The sequence below is a fragment of the Helianthus annuus genome, chromosome 12 (genome assembly GCF_002127325.2).
Source record: "Helianthus annuus cultivar XRQ/B chromosome 12, HanXRQr2.0-SUNRISE, whole genome shotgun sequence".
In the NCBI taxonomy this organism is placed as follows: domain Eukaryota; kingdom Viridiplantae; phylum Streptophyta; class Magnoliopsida; order Asterales; family Asteraceae; genus Helianthus; species Helianthus annuus.
Genome location: NC_035444.2, coordinates 76,728,334 through 76,743,969, shown reverse-complemented (window position 1 = coordinate 76,743,969; position 15,636 = coordinate 76,728,334). Strand labels below are relative to the sequence as shown.

At 40.5% G+C, this 15,636-nt stretch overlaps 1 protein-coding gene across 1 annotated transcript; it reads right to left on the bottom strand.

Moving 5' to 3' along the window:
- Positions 1–343: 343 nt before the first annotated feature.
- On the bottom strand, positions 344–15,099 carry LOC110920219. The gene is made up of 9 exons (XM_022164445.1): positions 14,930–15,099; positions 8,952–9,423; positions 7,442–8,813; positions 6,501–6,766; positions 5,285–5,532; positions 4,604–4,989; positions 4,064–4,261; positions 3,813–4,009; positions 344–496 (listed from the first exon to the last, which is right to left on the bottom strand). The coding sequence occupies exons 1-9, from the start codon at positions 15,097–15,099 to the stop codon at positions 344–346; spliced, it is 3,462 nt and encodes a 1,153-aa protein (XP_022020137.1).
- Between the last annotated feature and the right edge of the window lie 537 nt (positions 15,100–15,636).

Here is a 15,636-nt window from a genome sequence, read left to right as displayed (position 1 = left end):
CAATACAGTTCAGTTGACAGTTTGGCAGCACCTCGGCTCTGAATCTACAACGTTACAAATGACAACCATGCTCTTGCTATTTATAGAGATCCCATTTCGTACAAAATGGGTATTGTTCATTTCGTGCGAAATGGACACTTGTCCATTTCGTACGAAATAGCTTTTACCATTTCATGCGAAATGATCAAACAACATAAAAACCCTAACTTCTAGCCTATTGAGCACTGGTTTATACTATCTAGATACAAAACTCGATAAAAGACAAAGTTAACAGACATCTATGCACCAAAAGACTCCCCCTTGGATGTTGACGAAGTCTTCGGCATCGAGTCTTTAGTAGTCTTCAGTCTTGATCTGCCTTCTCACTCTTTCCAAAGTATTTGACACTGAAAGCATCCTCAATTTTCTTTTTCTCCATCAAATCTCTTGATTCCTTAAGTTTAACAGCATCAGCATCTAGAACTTGAATCTTGACTTTGATAATCTTCAAACTCCCCTTTGAATGTTGATCCAGAATCTCTATCTGACTCTTATGTCTTCAAACTCCCCCTTTCAATAAGCTGGGATCGTATTCTATTCTGGTTCAAACTTTGTTCAGACTTAGCCATGGGGATCTCGCTTTGCTGCTTTCACATGTTCAGAACTGTTTCCTGGTTCTTAGAAATATGACATTTAAACCTCTTGACTTTTTCACTTCTTTTGTTGTTTTTATCAGTTTTTAATAATCCACTTAAGTATCCAGATCCAAGTTAATGACCCTGGGTACTTAATTTATCTACCAAGTCCAACTTAATGACCTTGGTTGACCTGAGACAAAACAAAAACTGACTTTTGTTCAACAATTTTCAAAACATTATTCTGAAAATTACAAGTTTCAACTTAATGAACTAGTGTTAACATTTCATCTTTCAGGTTTTATCAAAATGAGCTCCCAACCCATCTTCCAGCTTAGAAACTTCATGCATCTGCTTCAAACTGTGAATCTGAAGATCAGCTTTCTACTTTGGTTTGTCGATAAAATATAACAAAAATGTAAAATCTTTTTGGATTTTAAGAAAATTTCTAGACTAGAAAGCTAAGAAATCTTTTTGGGTTTAGGAATTCAAATAGGAATGAAATGCAGTAAACATAAACTATTTACAAACATATTTTTGGTGAGCGTGTTAGGGAATCATATCAGCTACCGACTAGCTAAAAGTACCGTTAAGCTTTGATTTCATACACAGAATTAAACAATTCGCTTAGATTGTCGATATACTAATCCTCTTAAGCTTTCACACAAATTTCACTCTGTTCAGTATACGAATTTAGTGTTTTAAGATCGAAACTTACACGCGTGTACCACCTCAGAATATACTCCCGTATCCAGACCACTATATTCAGTCTTACAGGTGAGTGCACACTAATAATATCTATAAAGGGTAATTGCGAGGCCATGAGAGCTCAGGCTAGAACTTCTGTTCAATCAGAGAGATGATGGCTCGACTTTAGGTGGGTCCCCTTTGGGGATCTTCTTTTTCAACAGCACATGATTAGCATTTTTCAATGTTTCATCATTTTTTATGCTGAGAGTGAGCTTTTAAGAATAAAGCTGTGCAGAATATTATACGAGGACTAGGCTATTGCTTCCGCAAAATCAGAAGTCCTGGTATAATACCCCAGATATCATCACGTAGAAAGACCTAGTATGTCAGAAATAGAGCCTCTCAAACAGGATTTCAGGGGTTACCTATATATCCGAGAGATGTTCCCCACGTACTAAGCAAGTAATGATTTATGTTTATATCCCGAACAAACTTACTAAATGTGTAAAAACCTACTGGCACATCATCAGCGAGACTGCTTAACACATTTAAACTTTACAATTCTTTAGCATACTGCAACTGTCTAGCTGATGCACTATCATTTTCCCTTTTTACACAAGCTCTTTTTCAGTTTTCTATTGTTTTTGGATTTTTGAAATATCTCATGTTTTTGGGTTTTCGAATTTTTTACTGTTTTTGTATTTTCTGAAAAAAATAACCTAACTCCCCCTAAATACCAAAACAAGTAAAAATCGACAAACCATTGCAGATTGCTTTTCAACATCATCTACAGTGGTACCTTCATCTACGCCAAGAATCTAAAGCTTCATACCGTTCAGTTTTAAAAGATATTTCAAACGAGTTTTATCAAACGCTTTGGTATGTAAATCAGCTTTTTGTTCGTCAGTGTGGATTTTCTCAATTCGTATCAACTTCTTCTCGAAACAATCTCGGATGAAGTGATAACGAATTTCAATGTGTTTCGTTTTAGTGTGATGAACAGGATTTTTTGTTATGTTTATCGCTGCCTCATTATCAACAAAGATAGGGGTAGTAAGAAATTGCAAACCGTAGTCACGCACGCATCTGTTGCTGGATCCACAAGAACTGAGAACAGCAACTGCTAGCAGATACATATTTAGCTTCACATGTGGATAAAGAGACAGAGGTCTGCTTCTTACATTGCCAGGTGACCAATCGTGGTTCGAAAAACTGACATCCCGAAGTTGTTGACTTAGCGTTAACTTTGCAGCATCCAAAGTCGGAATCTGAATACCCCTCGAGCGTAAAGTCGCCTTCTTTTGGATACCACAACCCAAGTGATGGAGTTCCTTTCAAGTAGCGCAATATCTGTTTCACAATCACCAGATGCGAAGCTCTCGGGTTTGACTGAAACCGTGCTGCGAGGCAGGTAGGATACATGATATCGGGTCTTGAAGCTGTCAAATACATCAGCGATCCGATCGTGGAACGATACATCGTTTCATCCATCTTCTCTCCGGTGAGATCAGGGTTTATCCCATGGTTCGTCGCTAATGGGGTGGAAGCTGGAGTAGTCCCGGACATCCCAAATTTCTCTAAGATATCATGAACATACTTCGTCTGATGTATGAATATTCCCTTGGGCAGTTGATCAACCTGAAGCCCCAAGAAGAACTTCATCTCACCCATTGATGACATTTCAAATTTTTGCTTCTTAACTTTTTCAAAATCTTTGCACAGATCTTCATTAGTTGACCCGAAAATGATGTCGTCCACGTATATCTGAACTATCAGAAGATGTCCGTCGACTTCTTTGGTGAAGAGAGTGGCATCCACTTTTCCTCGGATGAAGCTGTTGGCAAGCAGATGTTGAGACAATGTCTCGTACCAGGCTCTCGGGGCCTGGTGTAAACCATACAACACTTTATCCAGTAAATAGACCTTGTCTTTGTGGATTGGGTCGGTGAAGCCCAGTGGCTGTCCGACATATACCTCCTCTTTTACCTTCCCATAGAGAAAATCTGATTTAACATCTAGCTGAAAGACTTTAAATCCTTTCCACGATGCAAATGCTAGGAAGATTCTAATCGCTTCAAGTCTAGCAACGGGAGCATACACTTCGGTGAAATCTATTCCCTCCTGCTGACTGAAACCCTGGACTACGAGTCGAGCTTTATTGTGAATAATAACCCCTCGGTAGTCTCTTTTGCACTTAAACACCCACTTGGTGTTAATCTTCCTTTGACCATCAGGCAAGTCTACCAATTTCCACACTCCCAACTTTTCGAATTGACTCAGCTCCTCCTACATAGCTTTGACCCAAGAATCTTCAGTTAGTGCTTCCTTGTACGTTCGCGGCTCAATCTGCGAAATAAAACAACTAAGTGAAAACTCTGTTTGTAAAGGAGCAACACTAGAATAAAAACAAGTAAGGCCTTGGTCAATTTGTCGTCTGGTGCGGACGCCTGATTGCAATTCTCCAATAATCAGCTCTTCTGGATGGTATGAAAGAGTTCTCGGCATCACCTCGCCTAGAACATCTACCTCGCCTTCCAAATTTGTGACATTCTGATTTGCATCTTGTTCACTGACTGGATTTGTTTGATTTGAAATCTGGACTTGCTCCCCCTCAGAATCTGAATCACCACGATCGAATATTGGTCTATCATCAGGCTCTAGATTATCGTTGACCGTTGTCTGATTGTCAGGAGCATGTTCACGTTCTGAAGATGATGGACTTTGCTGAATATCATCATGTTCTCCAGCATTGCTTGGACCTGCTTCATCGTCATTGGTAGTTCGATATTGACGTCTAGAAGACTCAGCTGGGAACCTTTCTTGTGATGATTCACATTCTCTTTGAATATCCAACTCGTCAAAGAACTCTAGTTCTTCCTCCATGTCAAACGAATCCCACAAAGTGTCATAATTGAAACGCCATGAATCGCCGGGATTCTGAGGTGGCATAGTATAACCTTGGCATTCAACATTATGTGCTTCAATGATCCGCTTTAAGCTTGGAACAAAGACTCGTTTCAGTGGACTTGTGTATCCCACGAATATTCCTTCGATGCTCTTTGGACCAAATTTTCCAAAAGGTTCTAGAACTGTGTAGGGAGACCCAAACGGTTCCAGATACTTCAGGTTAGGTTTGCGATTGTTGATCAGCTCGAAACACATCTTGTTGAATTTCTTCACTGTAAGAACCCGGTTGAGTGTATAACACGCGGCTGACACTGCTTCTGCCCAAAAATTGATAGGTAATTTCGAATTAGTAAGCATCGTCCTGGCCGTTTCAATTAGCGTCCTGTTCTTACTTTCTGCTACTCCATTTTGCTGTGGAGTGTAAGGCGCGCTAAATTCATGCAGTATACCTCTTTTATCACAATAAAATTCCATTTTGCGGCTCTTAAACTCTGTACCGTTATCACTTCTTATTCTTTGAATACGAGCTTGGTACAAGTTTTCAATCTTTCTGAATAGCGTTATTAAACTCCCAAATGTTTGATCTTTTGACTGCAAAAATGTTACCCACGGAAACCTCGAGTAGTCGTCTGTTACTACTAGACAGTAAAGATCACCAGTTATGCTTTTGACGTTCACCAGACCAAAAAGATCCATGTGAAGTCTCTCTAACGGTCTTGAGATTGAATTTTCCTTCTTCCCAGGGTGAGATTTCTTTTGCTGTTTACCTTTGACACAACTAATGCACTCCCCCTCAAGATGAAAACCTTTTAAATGAACACCAGTTACTAAGTCATTGTGCACCAGGTGGTTCATTTTTCGCAGGTGAATTCTTTCGATGCCACAATTGTGATTCTTTTTCCGTTGCTCTTGACATAAAACAATGAGCCTGACCCATGGTAGTAGTTGCTACACTCATGTCCAACACGTACAGATCATCGACTCTTGGTGCTCTCATGATAACCCATTCTTCGGGGACAACAAATCCTGGCTTCAATATCAAACATTCTTTGTCTGTGAAGTGCGTTGTATACATGCGATCGCAGATCTGAGAAATACTTAGAAGATTGTTTTCCAGCTCGGCGATGTAGTTCACTCTTTCAAACATGACAATACCATTAGATAGAGTTCCCTCACCAACTATACGACCACCTTGATTGCCTGCAAATCCCACATATCCTCCATTAAACCCTCGAACATCATACAGTAGGGTTTTCTTCCCCGTCATGTGCCGAGAAGCTCCACTATCCATTATCCCACGCGAGATGGATCTCGGAAGCTCCTGCACATTTCAAAAAATATTTAGTGAGATTTTGAAGCAACCCAAGCCTCTTTCGACTCAGGTAGCTTGATGTGTGTGGCCTTTGTGCACAACGGTGGAAAATTTTTGTCATTCATCTTTAATCTTTTTTCAGATCCAATCTCAACCTCTTTGTATAAAAAGAAATCATTTTTCGGAGGTTGACCAGATGATTGGTCTTTCTTTGGTACATACTTCTTCTCAGAAGCAGTAGACTTTTGTTTCTCAAGTTTCTCATAGTAATCCAAAGGAACATTCATCTTTACCGGAGTGGTAGAGGATGATTGTTTTTCCGTCTCAGAAACCTTTGGTTTTGGAGAACTTGATTTCTTTTCAACAGATTTTGGCTTCCATGTTTGTTGAGATGACGCAACCCGTTTGTAAAATTTATCATTTTTAGTTACCACATTCTTTACAGGTTCAGTTTTGAATTTGATGTTTTCATTTTTCAAAACTTTCTTCTCAACAACCATTTGAGCTTTGCCTTTTGCATCAACTTTCTTTTTCTGGTTCTCAACAACTTCAGACTTAGACTTCGATTTGGTACACTTTCGTGCAATGTGTCCAACTTGATTGCATTTGAAGCATGTTCGGGTGTCAACTTCCCGACTTGTGCTTTTGGTCTGAGGCTGTGAGGCCTTCTCTTCAAAGAACTCTTCATTTGATTTTGAAAATATTTCAGATTCTTGCTCGGAAAGTGAGCTTGAGCTTGAACTTTTCACAAACACTTTTTTCTCCGCAAACTTTTTGTTTTGAAAGTTCATTCTTTGATAATTCTTACCACCCTCATATCCACCCGACCATTTGTTTTGATTGTTGTTAGAAAATCGTGATAGAACAACAAATTTTTTATAGTAAGCCTTATCTTTTTCAAAGTTTAATTGCCTCTTGGAACGTTTCAAACCTTCGATTTCAGACACATCAATTTCAATCAACTTGAAAACACTTACCAATTTGTCAACATTCACATTTTCCAAAGGAAATTCAAAATCCGAATACAACTTATCCGATCTCGACATCTTATACATCACAAGAGTAGGTTCTTCACTTAAGTTTTTTTTGGATGTTGATTTCGGAATGTATTTATCTAAAAAACATTCTCCATCCTCAGTTGAGTCACTGCCAAATTTCAAAACTTTTTCAACAACATTTTTAACAACTTCAGACTGAACACTGTCTTCATCGGATGATGAAGTGAATGTGACGCCAATTGTTTCTGGAAGTTTAACTTCATGTGTTTCATCTTCGTTAACCAACCCAAATTTTTTCTTTGAAAAATTATTTAATACTGGCGGTGGAACCTGATGATACCCAACCCCAGTTCCATCCGAATATACATCTTCGCCAACTTTGTTCTTCCCAATGGGTTTAGGAACAATGTGTTGAAGAATAAAACTTGCGGAGTTGTAACTGTTGACTTTCAGATTGATGCGTTCATTTTCAATCTTAGCTTCCTGAAACTGAAGCTTCAGATTAGCAATCTCATCCAGCTGTTGATTGATTTGCTTTTCTTTTCACTGAAGTACTCCTGACAGTTGAGAATTTTCTTTGCTTGTTTTACTGTTTCTCTCATCAGAATCTTTTATCGTTTTCTTTAGCTTCTCATGATTTTCAAAAAGTTGACGGTTTTCATGAATTAACTTTTCATTCTCTTTCCTAAGTTTTTCTACTTCAATTTTATCTTTTTCAAGTTTATTAGTTAATTCTTTGATTCTCTCATTTGAAGCTTTTATCAATTTGTCACGACTCAAGATTTGATTTTCAACTTGTCTGACTCTTTCTGTAAGTTCTTCAGTCTTCTTACCACTAAGATAAGCATGTGTACTACAAACCTTGCAATTTTTCATGCAATTTTTGCAGTCACTGTCACTTTTGGCCTTGTCAGCCTTACCTGATCCATTTATTGAATCATTTGAACTGACCTTGCTCTTTGACTTAGAACTGGTCTTAGAGTCTACCTCTAACTCCTTCGCTGCAAGAACTTTATCAGCCATTTTCTTTAATCTTTCTGCTGTGAATTCTTTCGTCGTGTCGATTATCCCATCATTGACCTTTTTCAACTGTATCTCCTTCTCATTTTCTTTTTCTTCGGCTTCTTTTCCCCACCACATTCTATGTCTTTCTTCTTCCTCTTCTGCTAATTGCTCAATGAGAGTTTCAACAACGATGTTTCCTTTAGGATCCAAATAACATTCCCGTTCAGCATCCCATCTTTTTGCGCTCTTTGCCTCTTTCCATGTTCGATAGATTTTATCTTTCATGTTTTGGGCTATCATCTTCCTGTAGGAATATTTTTCTTCTTCTGTTCGTGTATCTTTGAAAGGAACAATTTTTGCCATGAAGGCATAACCCACTGCATCTTCTTCCGGTAACAGATCGCTCCAATCAAATCCCTCATCATGATGGATAACAGCTAATGCTCTCGACTTTTCTTTGGGAGCATTTTCTAATTGCTTCATTCTGGGAGATTTTGCTTTGTTTTGATGATAGATGGCCCTTTTGTAATAGTCCTCATGGAATGTATTGGTCGTCTCATCAGCAGCTGCATTTCGACATTCTCGTTTAAAGTGCCCTTTTTTCTTGCACTTGAAACAGGTAACCTTCGATTTATCAAAACCAAGCTTTGTTGAAGGTCCACCAATGGAATGTCTGCCTGTTATCTCCATGAATCTTTGAGCCCTTCTGACCGCACTAGCCATGCACCATCTAATATCAATTAACTCCATCTCTTCTGGGTCAATCTGATCATAGTCTTCCTTGCTGAGGTTAGTGTTTCTGATCTTTCCAGCAACAAGACTCTCATATGATTCCAAGACGGATGCTAAAAACACCATTTGCTGCTTGGCTGCTTCTTCACTGAAGTTTTGTGCGTTGTTGAGGTCTATAGTAATGTTGCACTGGATCATGTTTTTCGGAACTGATTTTTGTTGTTGACTTGAAGAGGTTGAAGATGATCCTCCATAATAACCACTACTTGGACTTTCTTGATTTGGCATGTTTGAGTTTTCTGCTGAAAATGCAGTCTTTGGTGACACAGTTTTTGGAATCATACTTCCTCGATAATATAAGTCAACATTTTGTTGATACGAGGAATTGTTCACTTTGTTCGTTTTCCTGATCTCCAATTCATGACTCTCCAATCTTTCAATTAGCAAATCAACTGTCAAATCAGTCGACTCCACTGTGTTCTTCAACATTAAAGCAAAATACTGGCAATCTTTTTCATCAGGCAGTGAGTCAAACAACTTATCAACCAACTCTTCCTGTGTAAACACAATTCCATATCTTGCAAGTTCCATCTTTAAGTGACTGAATCTTTCTATCATCTTTGACACATACTCATTTTTCATACAGCCGAACAGATCAAATTCTTTCTTTAACTATTTTTTCTTGTTTTTAACAATTTCAGCTCCACCCACGCACTTTTTCTCTAATTTTGCCCATAAATCTCTAGCATCTTTATAATCGATTAGAGATATGATATCATCCCTTACTGATTGGTGAAGTAATGCGATACATTTTTGCTCAGCGATGAAACTTTCTTGGTCATTTTTGACTAAGTTCTCACAGTCACTTCTTCCAAGGTTAAACCCGCTCTTTAAGCATTTCCAACTCGGGTAGGCGAACGCTTTTAGCCAATCTTCAAACCTAGGTGCCCATCTATTATACTCCTCGATAGCCATAAACTTGGGCGATTTGTTGTAGGTTCCATAGGCATTATCAACACTTAAGGAATCAGCAATGGTTTTCCTATGGTTTGGGTTTGGTGCTGAAGTGTTCGTGTTGTCTGATGTAGTGTTCTCTCCTGTACCGCTCGTGTAAGTAAAAACATCACTAAACGGATTCAGAAAATCATCACCCATCTTTAAGTACCTGAAACAATTAACAAACACTTAGACAAATTTTTGTGATTCTTAAAGAAAAACTTCACACTGGTAATAGTTCACTTCGTGTAGACTGAAGCGAATCAACTCCTGCGAACTGATTGATCCTCAAACAGCCTGTTTTGAAGCGAAATAATCTGGTGCGAAATGACTCAAACGAAATGACCTAGATGTCCAATTCGTGCGAAATGGACTGGTACAAACTCAAACCGTACGAAATGGTAGCTTTCAAGCGAAATGATCCAATAAGGTCCTTTTCGTACGAAATGGATGAATGTTTCAAGCGAAATGAACACCTTTAAGCGAAATGGGCCTATTTCGTGCGAAATGAATGAATTTTGGTGCGAAATGGATACTCTGGTGCGAAATGAACAGCTTCAAGCCAATTCGTACGAAATGGATAATAATTTCAAATGAAATGAAGATCCATTTCGTGCGATATGGTGCATCGGTATGTTTTTGACAAATTTGATCAAGTTTTAGTCCGATTTTAGGTCTGATTCTTTCAAGGGTTTGTTAAAACTGTATTTCGCGTGTAATATGTGAAATTCAAGCCATTTTAACAGTGAAATCTAGTTAACTTTGAAAAAGAATGAGTAGAAGTCAGAAATTTCAATGAAAACAAGCTGAATCGGTATGAACTCTTCCTCCTGAGCTCTAATACCACTTGTTGGATCGTTGTACAACCTATACGAGTCGATCAGAAGAGTTTTAATCCATATCAAAGGCGAAATTCAATGATACAGACTTGATTACAGCTTGATTCACTCTTATAATCACTTGTTTATTGATTTCAAAGCAATACAGATCAGTTGACAGTTTGGCAGCACCTCGGCTCTGAAATCTCCAATGTTACAAATGACAACCATGCTCTTGCTATTTATAGAGATCCCATTTCATACGAAATGGGTATTGTTCATTTCGTGTGAAATGGACACTTGTCCATTTCGTACGAAATAGCTTTTACCATTTTGTGCGAAATGATCAAACAACATAAAAACCCTAACTTCTAGCCTATTGAGCACTGGTTTATCCTATATAGATACAAGACTTGATAAAAGACAAAGTTAACAGACATCTATGCACCAACAGACTCCCCCTTGGATGTTGAAGAAGTCTTCGGCATCGAGTCTTTGGTAGTCTTCAGTCTTGATCTGTCTTCTCACTCTTTCCAAAGTATTTGACACTGAAAGCATCCTCAATTTTCTTTTTCTCGATCAAATCTCTTGATTCCTTAAGTTTAACAGCATCAGCATCTAGCACTTGAATCTTGACTTTGATAATCTTCAAACACCCCTTTGAATGTTGATCCAGAATCTCTATCTGACTCTTATGTCTTCAGACTCCCCCTTTCAATAAGCTGGGATCGTATTCTATTCTGGTTCAAACTTTGTTCAGACTTAGCCATGGGGATCTCGCTTTGCTGCTTTCACATGTTCAGAACTGTTTCCTGGTTCTTAGAAATATGACATTTAAACCTCTTGACTTTTTTACTTCTTTTGTTGTTTTTATCAGTTTTTAATAATCCACTTAAGTATCCAGATCCAAGTTAATGACCCTGGGTACTTAATTTGTCTACCAAGTCCAACTTAATGACCTTGGTTGACCTGAGACAAAACAAAAACTGACTTTTGTTCAACAATTTTCAAAACATTATTCTGAAAATTACAAGTTTCAACTTAATGAACTTGTGTTAACATTTCATCTTTCAGGTTTTATCAAAATGAGCTCCCAACCCATCTTCCAGCTTAGAAACTTCATGCATCTGCTTCAAACTGTGAATCTGAAGATCAGCTTTCTACTTTGGTTTGTCGATAAAATAAAACAGAAATGCAAAATCTTTTTGGATTTTAAGAAAATTTCTAGACTAGAAAGCTAAGAAATCTTTTTGGGTTTAGGAATTTAAACAGGAATGAAATGCAGTAAACATAAACTATCGACAAATGATCTCATTGGTGTAGATTCGGGTTAATTTTCCTACCTTGTAGTCTTCTCGTATCGGCAGAAAATGAGCAGATTTGGTCAGACGGTCAACGACAATCCAGATGCTGTCGTGACTTGATGGCGTGCGTAGAAGTTTCGTTATAAAGTCCATAGCTATACTCTCACACTTCCACATAGGGATCTCGGGTTGGACGAGTAGGCCAGAGGGTCTTTGGTGCCCGGCCTTGACTTTTGAGCAAGCCAGCACTTCGAAACATAGAGAGCGATATCTTTCTTCATGCCTGGCCACCAGTACTTGTAGCAAAGGTCCTGGTACATTTTATCGACACCGGGATGAATAGAATATCGAGATTTGTGGGCTTCGTCCCTCAGGATCTGACGTAAGTTGGTGCGCTTGGGAATCCAAATCCGGTCCAGATAATGGAATATCCCATTCGACTTATTCACTAGCTGGGCTCCATCGTTGAGAATCCTTTCCTTCTTCAAAGTGCGCTCGGTAAAGCAAGCATGTTGGGCTTCGCGGATAAGGGTTTCGAGATGATGCTGGGCTTGAACATTGCGAGCGCTATGCAAATAGCTTCGTCGGCTTAGCGCGTCGGGAACGACATTTGCTTTGCCAGGATGATAACGAATCTCACAGTCGTAATCGTTGAGAAGTTCAACCCATCGGCGTTGACGCATATTAAGCTCTTTCTGGATGAAGATGTGTTGAAGGCTTCTATGGTCGGTGAAGACCGTACACTTTGTACCATAAAGGTAGTGTTGCCAAATCTTCCACGCAAAAACAACTGCGCCTAGCTCGAGGTTGTGGGTTGTATAGTTCTTCTCGTGGATCTTAAGCTAACGAGATGCGTAAGCGATAACCTTGTCCCGTTGCATGAGAACACAACTATGACCAAGGTTCGAGGCATCAAAATAGACAACGAAGTCCTCGTTTCCGTCGGGTAAAGCAAGGACGGGAGCATTGCAAAGCATATGCTTGAGAGTTTGAAAGGCAGTCTCTTGTCAAGTTCCCCAAACAAAAGGCTTGTCTTTATGCGTGAGAGAAGTAAGCGGCACGACGATTTTTGAAAATATTTCGTTAAATCGGCGATAATAGCCCGCTAGTCCGAGAAAAGAACGGACTTCAGACGGGTTTTTCGGTGTAACCTAACTCTTAACAGCTTCGATCTTCGCAGGGTCGACGTGAATGCCTTGACTATTGACAATATGATCAAGGAATTGAAGCTCCTCTAGCCAAAACTCACACTTGGAGAACTTGGCGTAGAGTCGATTCCCCTGGAGTAGCTCAAGAACCAAACGTAGATGTTGCGCGTGTTCGGCTTTCGACTTGGAATAGATCAGGATATCATCGATGAACACGATGACGAAGCGGTCGAGAAATGGTTTACACACGCGATTCATCAGATCCATGAAAACCGCGGGTGCGTTGGTTAAACCAAAAGGAATAACAACGAACTCATAATGGCCGTAACGAGTGCGAAAAGCGGTTTTGGGTATATCCTCCTCTTTGATACGTAGCTGGTGATAGCCTGAACGTAGATCGATCTTCGAGAAACACGTAGCACCTTGTAACTGATCAAACAAATCATTGATTCGAGGCAGGGGATAGCGATTCTTGATTGTTAGCTTATTCAATTCCCTGTAGTCGATGCACATTCGGAACGACCCATCCTTCTTTTTGACGAAGAGGATTGGTGCGCCCCACGGAGAGGTGCTAGGGCGAATGAAGCCTTTATCAAGCAATTCCCCGAGCTGACTCGAGAGTTCACGCTTTTCGGACGGAGCGAGTCGATAAGGAGCTCTAGCAACAGGATTTGCTCCAGGAATGTGGTCGATATGGAAGTCGATATCACGACTTGGAGGCAGACCTTGAAGTTCGTCGGGAAATACATGAGGTGATTCACAAACAACAGGAACATCTCTCATTCCCGGGCTACCTTTCTTTTCCTTCTCTGCTACTACAATGTTAGCCAAGAAAGCTCTGTATTCCTTGCGGAGATACTTGCTAGCTTGGACACATGACATGAGTTTTAGACATTTCGACCATACACACAAAGTTGATCACCGTTAGCAAGTGAGAATCAAATCATCTTATCGAAGCAAACAACTTCAGCATGGTTTTCACGAAGAAATTCAATCCTACTATGACGTCAAAACTACCGAGCTGCATCGGAATAAGGTCGATAGGAAAGACATGATTGTTGAGTTCGAGAGTACAATCATGAAGAACATAATTGACAACGACGGTTCTTCCGGTGGCAACTTCAACATCGAACGTCGAGGGGAGATGGGATCGCTTACGATTAAGGAGCTTCTCGAATTCAAACGATACAAAACAGTTATCGGCTACAGTATCAAACAAACACGAAGCATAAATACCATTCACAAGGAACATACCATTAACCACATTGTTGTCAGCCTGAGCCTGGCGCGCATTGATGTTGAAGGTTCGGGCGCGAGCTGCTTGCTACTGTTGTTGCTGGGGCTGCTGCCGTTGTGGCTCTTGCTTCACCACTCGATTCGGGCACATGTTCGCGAAGCGGTTGGGATCACCACACGCGAAGCAAGCTCTAGCATGGATCGCGGGTGCAGGAGCCGCTTGTTGGCCTTAGGGAGCGGGAAGTAGAGCTTGTTGAGCAGTAGTTGGAGCTGTAGCTTGACGTGGACCTATATGGCAGTTGGCGGTGAAGTGGCCATACATATTGCAATGCACACAGAATCTGCAGGCGATACCCACTGGGTGATGATAGGTACATGTCGGGCAGGCAGGGTGAGGGCCAGTATAAGCACACGTCGCAGGCGGTGCTTGGGTAACTGGTGCTGCAGCTCATCAGTGTTGAGGTTGCTGCTGAGCTGGTACAGCCTGAAGCGAGGCAGCGGTAGTGACAGCACAGTTCTTGTTGCTGGAGTTGCTGTTCTTCCTCATGCGACGAGAGAGCTTTGACGATTGCGGAGCGGCGGTGGCGGCGGTTGTAGCTTGATGCAGGTTCTTAGAAGCTTTATCCCAGAAACTAGACTTGACTCATTTGTCGTTGATCTCAATGGCAAGCAGGTAAGTTTCCTTAATTGTTGCTAGTTTTGAAGCTTGCACAAAGTCTGCGACACAATCCGGCAGAGCTCGGATGTACTTCTTGATCGTCACATTGGGGGTCTTAACTTGATCAGGACAGATTATGCGGAGCTGCTTGAAGCGAGCAGTTAAAGCAGCATTGTCACCATCCTTCTGCTTGATATGCCAGAATTTGTCCTCCAACTTTTGGCGCTCGTTGGGAGGGCAAAATTCTTCCAACATGACATTCTTTAACTCATCCCACGTCAAACCATAAGTTGCATCATTTTCGCGTTTGTTCCTCTCGGCCGTCCACCAGTCTAAAGCGCGGGACTGGAAGACGCCGGTAGCGTTCAGAGTGCGGAGATCATCAGGACAGCCACTCTGGCGCAGGGTGACCTTGATCGAATCAAACCATTGAAACAAGGCCGTAGGGCCATCTTCGCCAGTAAATTCTTTCGGACCGCAAGCTTTAAACTGCTTGAAGCTAAAAACAGACTTTGGCGAATCAGTCCTGGACTCTTCAGAAGACTTGCTGGTATTCTCGTGCAGGTCGCTAACGATCTGAGGAATAACTTTCATTATCTGCTTAGCGACGAGAGCAGCAAGGCGTTTGTCTTTCTGATTTTGGCGAGCCGTTCGAGAGCGAAGGGATCCAGATGACGACATTGTCTGCAACAGACATCGCCACATGACTCAAACACAATAAAATCGAATCTCACCTCACACGCCTAGTACTACTAAAGCTCAGGAACACGTATAGTCACATAAACACATAATCACATAAGCATATAATCACAGAACACGTAAGCACGTAGGACACATAGAGCACATAGAAGCACATAGGAGCAGTCAGAATACAGAAACCTATCATTCAAAGTCCGTGTGCGCTCGGGAATAGCGATTGCGATTAGAGAGTACACAGCGAGTAGTATAGCATAAGCGAGTAATATAGCATGTGATCGTCCACAAGTAGTATCGATTTGTCAGCGTTTTGAGATATTAGTGCAGTGCGGGTCGTATGTGTTGATTAAAGCGAAGCGAAAAGTGAATAAAATCACCAAAAATCGAACACATAATAGATAAACCACATAAACCACATAAAATCCACATAAAATGACAAATATCAAAGTCAGCAGTTGCGGGCTCAGAATCGAAACACATAAAATCAGCGATTGTGAGATTGAAATCGAATAATAGAGTGTC

Excerpts from the sequence above, each read along its gene's own strand:
- LOC110920219 (XM_022164445.1), bottom strand. The coding sequence starts at position 15,099 with ATGTCGTCATCTGGATCCCTTCGCTCTCGAACGGCTCGCCAAAATCAG. Across the intron at positions 5,533-6,500 it reads ATGTGAATGTTGACAAATTG|GAGCTTCCGAGATCCATCTC; the intron begins GTAAGTGTTTTC and ends TGAAATGTGCAG. Across the intron at positions 4,010-4,063 it reads TACCAATGACGATGAAGCAG|AACGTGAACATGCTCCTGAC; the intron begins GTCCAAGCAATG and ends CATCATCTTCAG.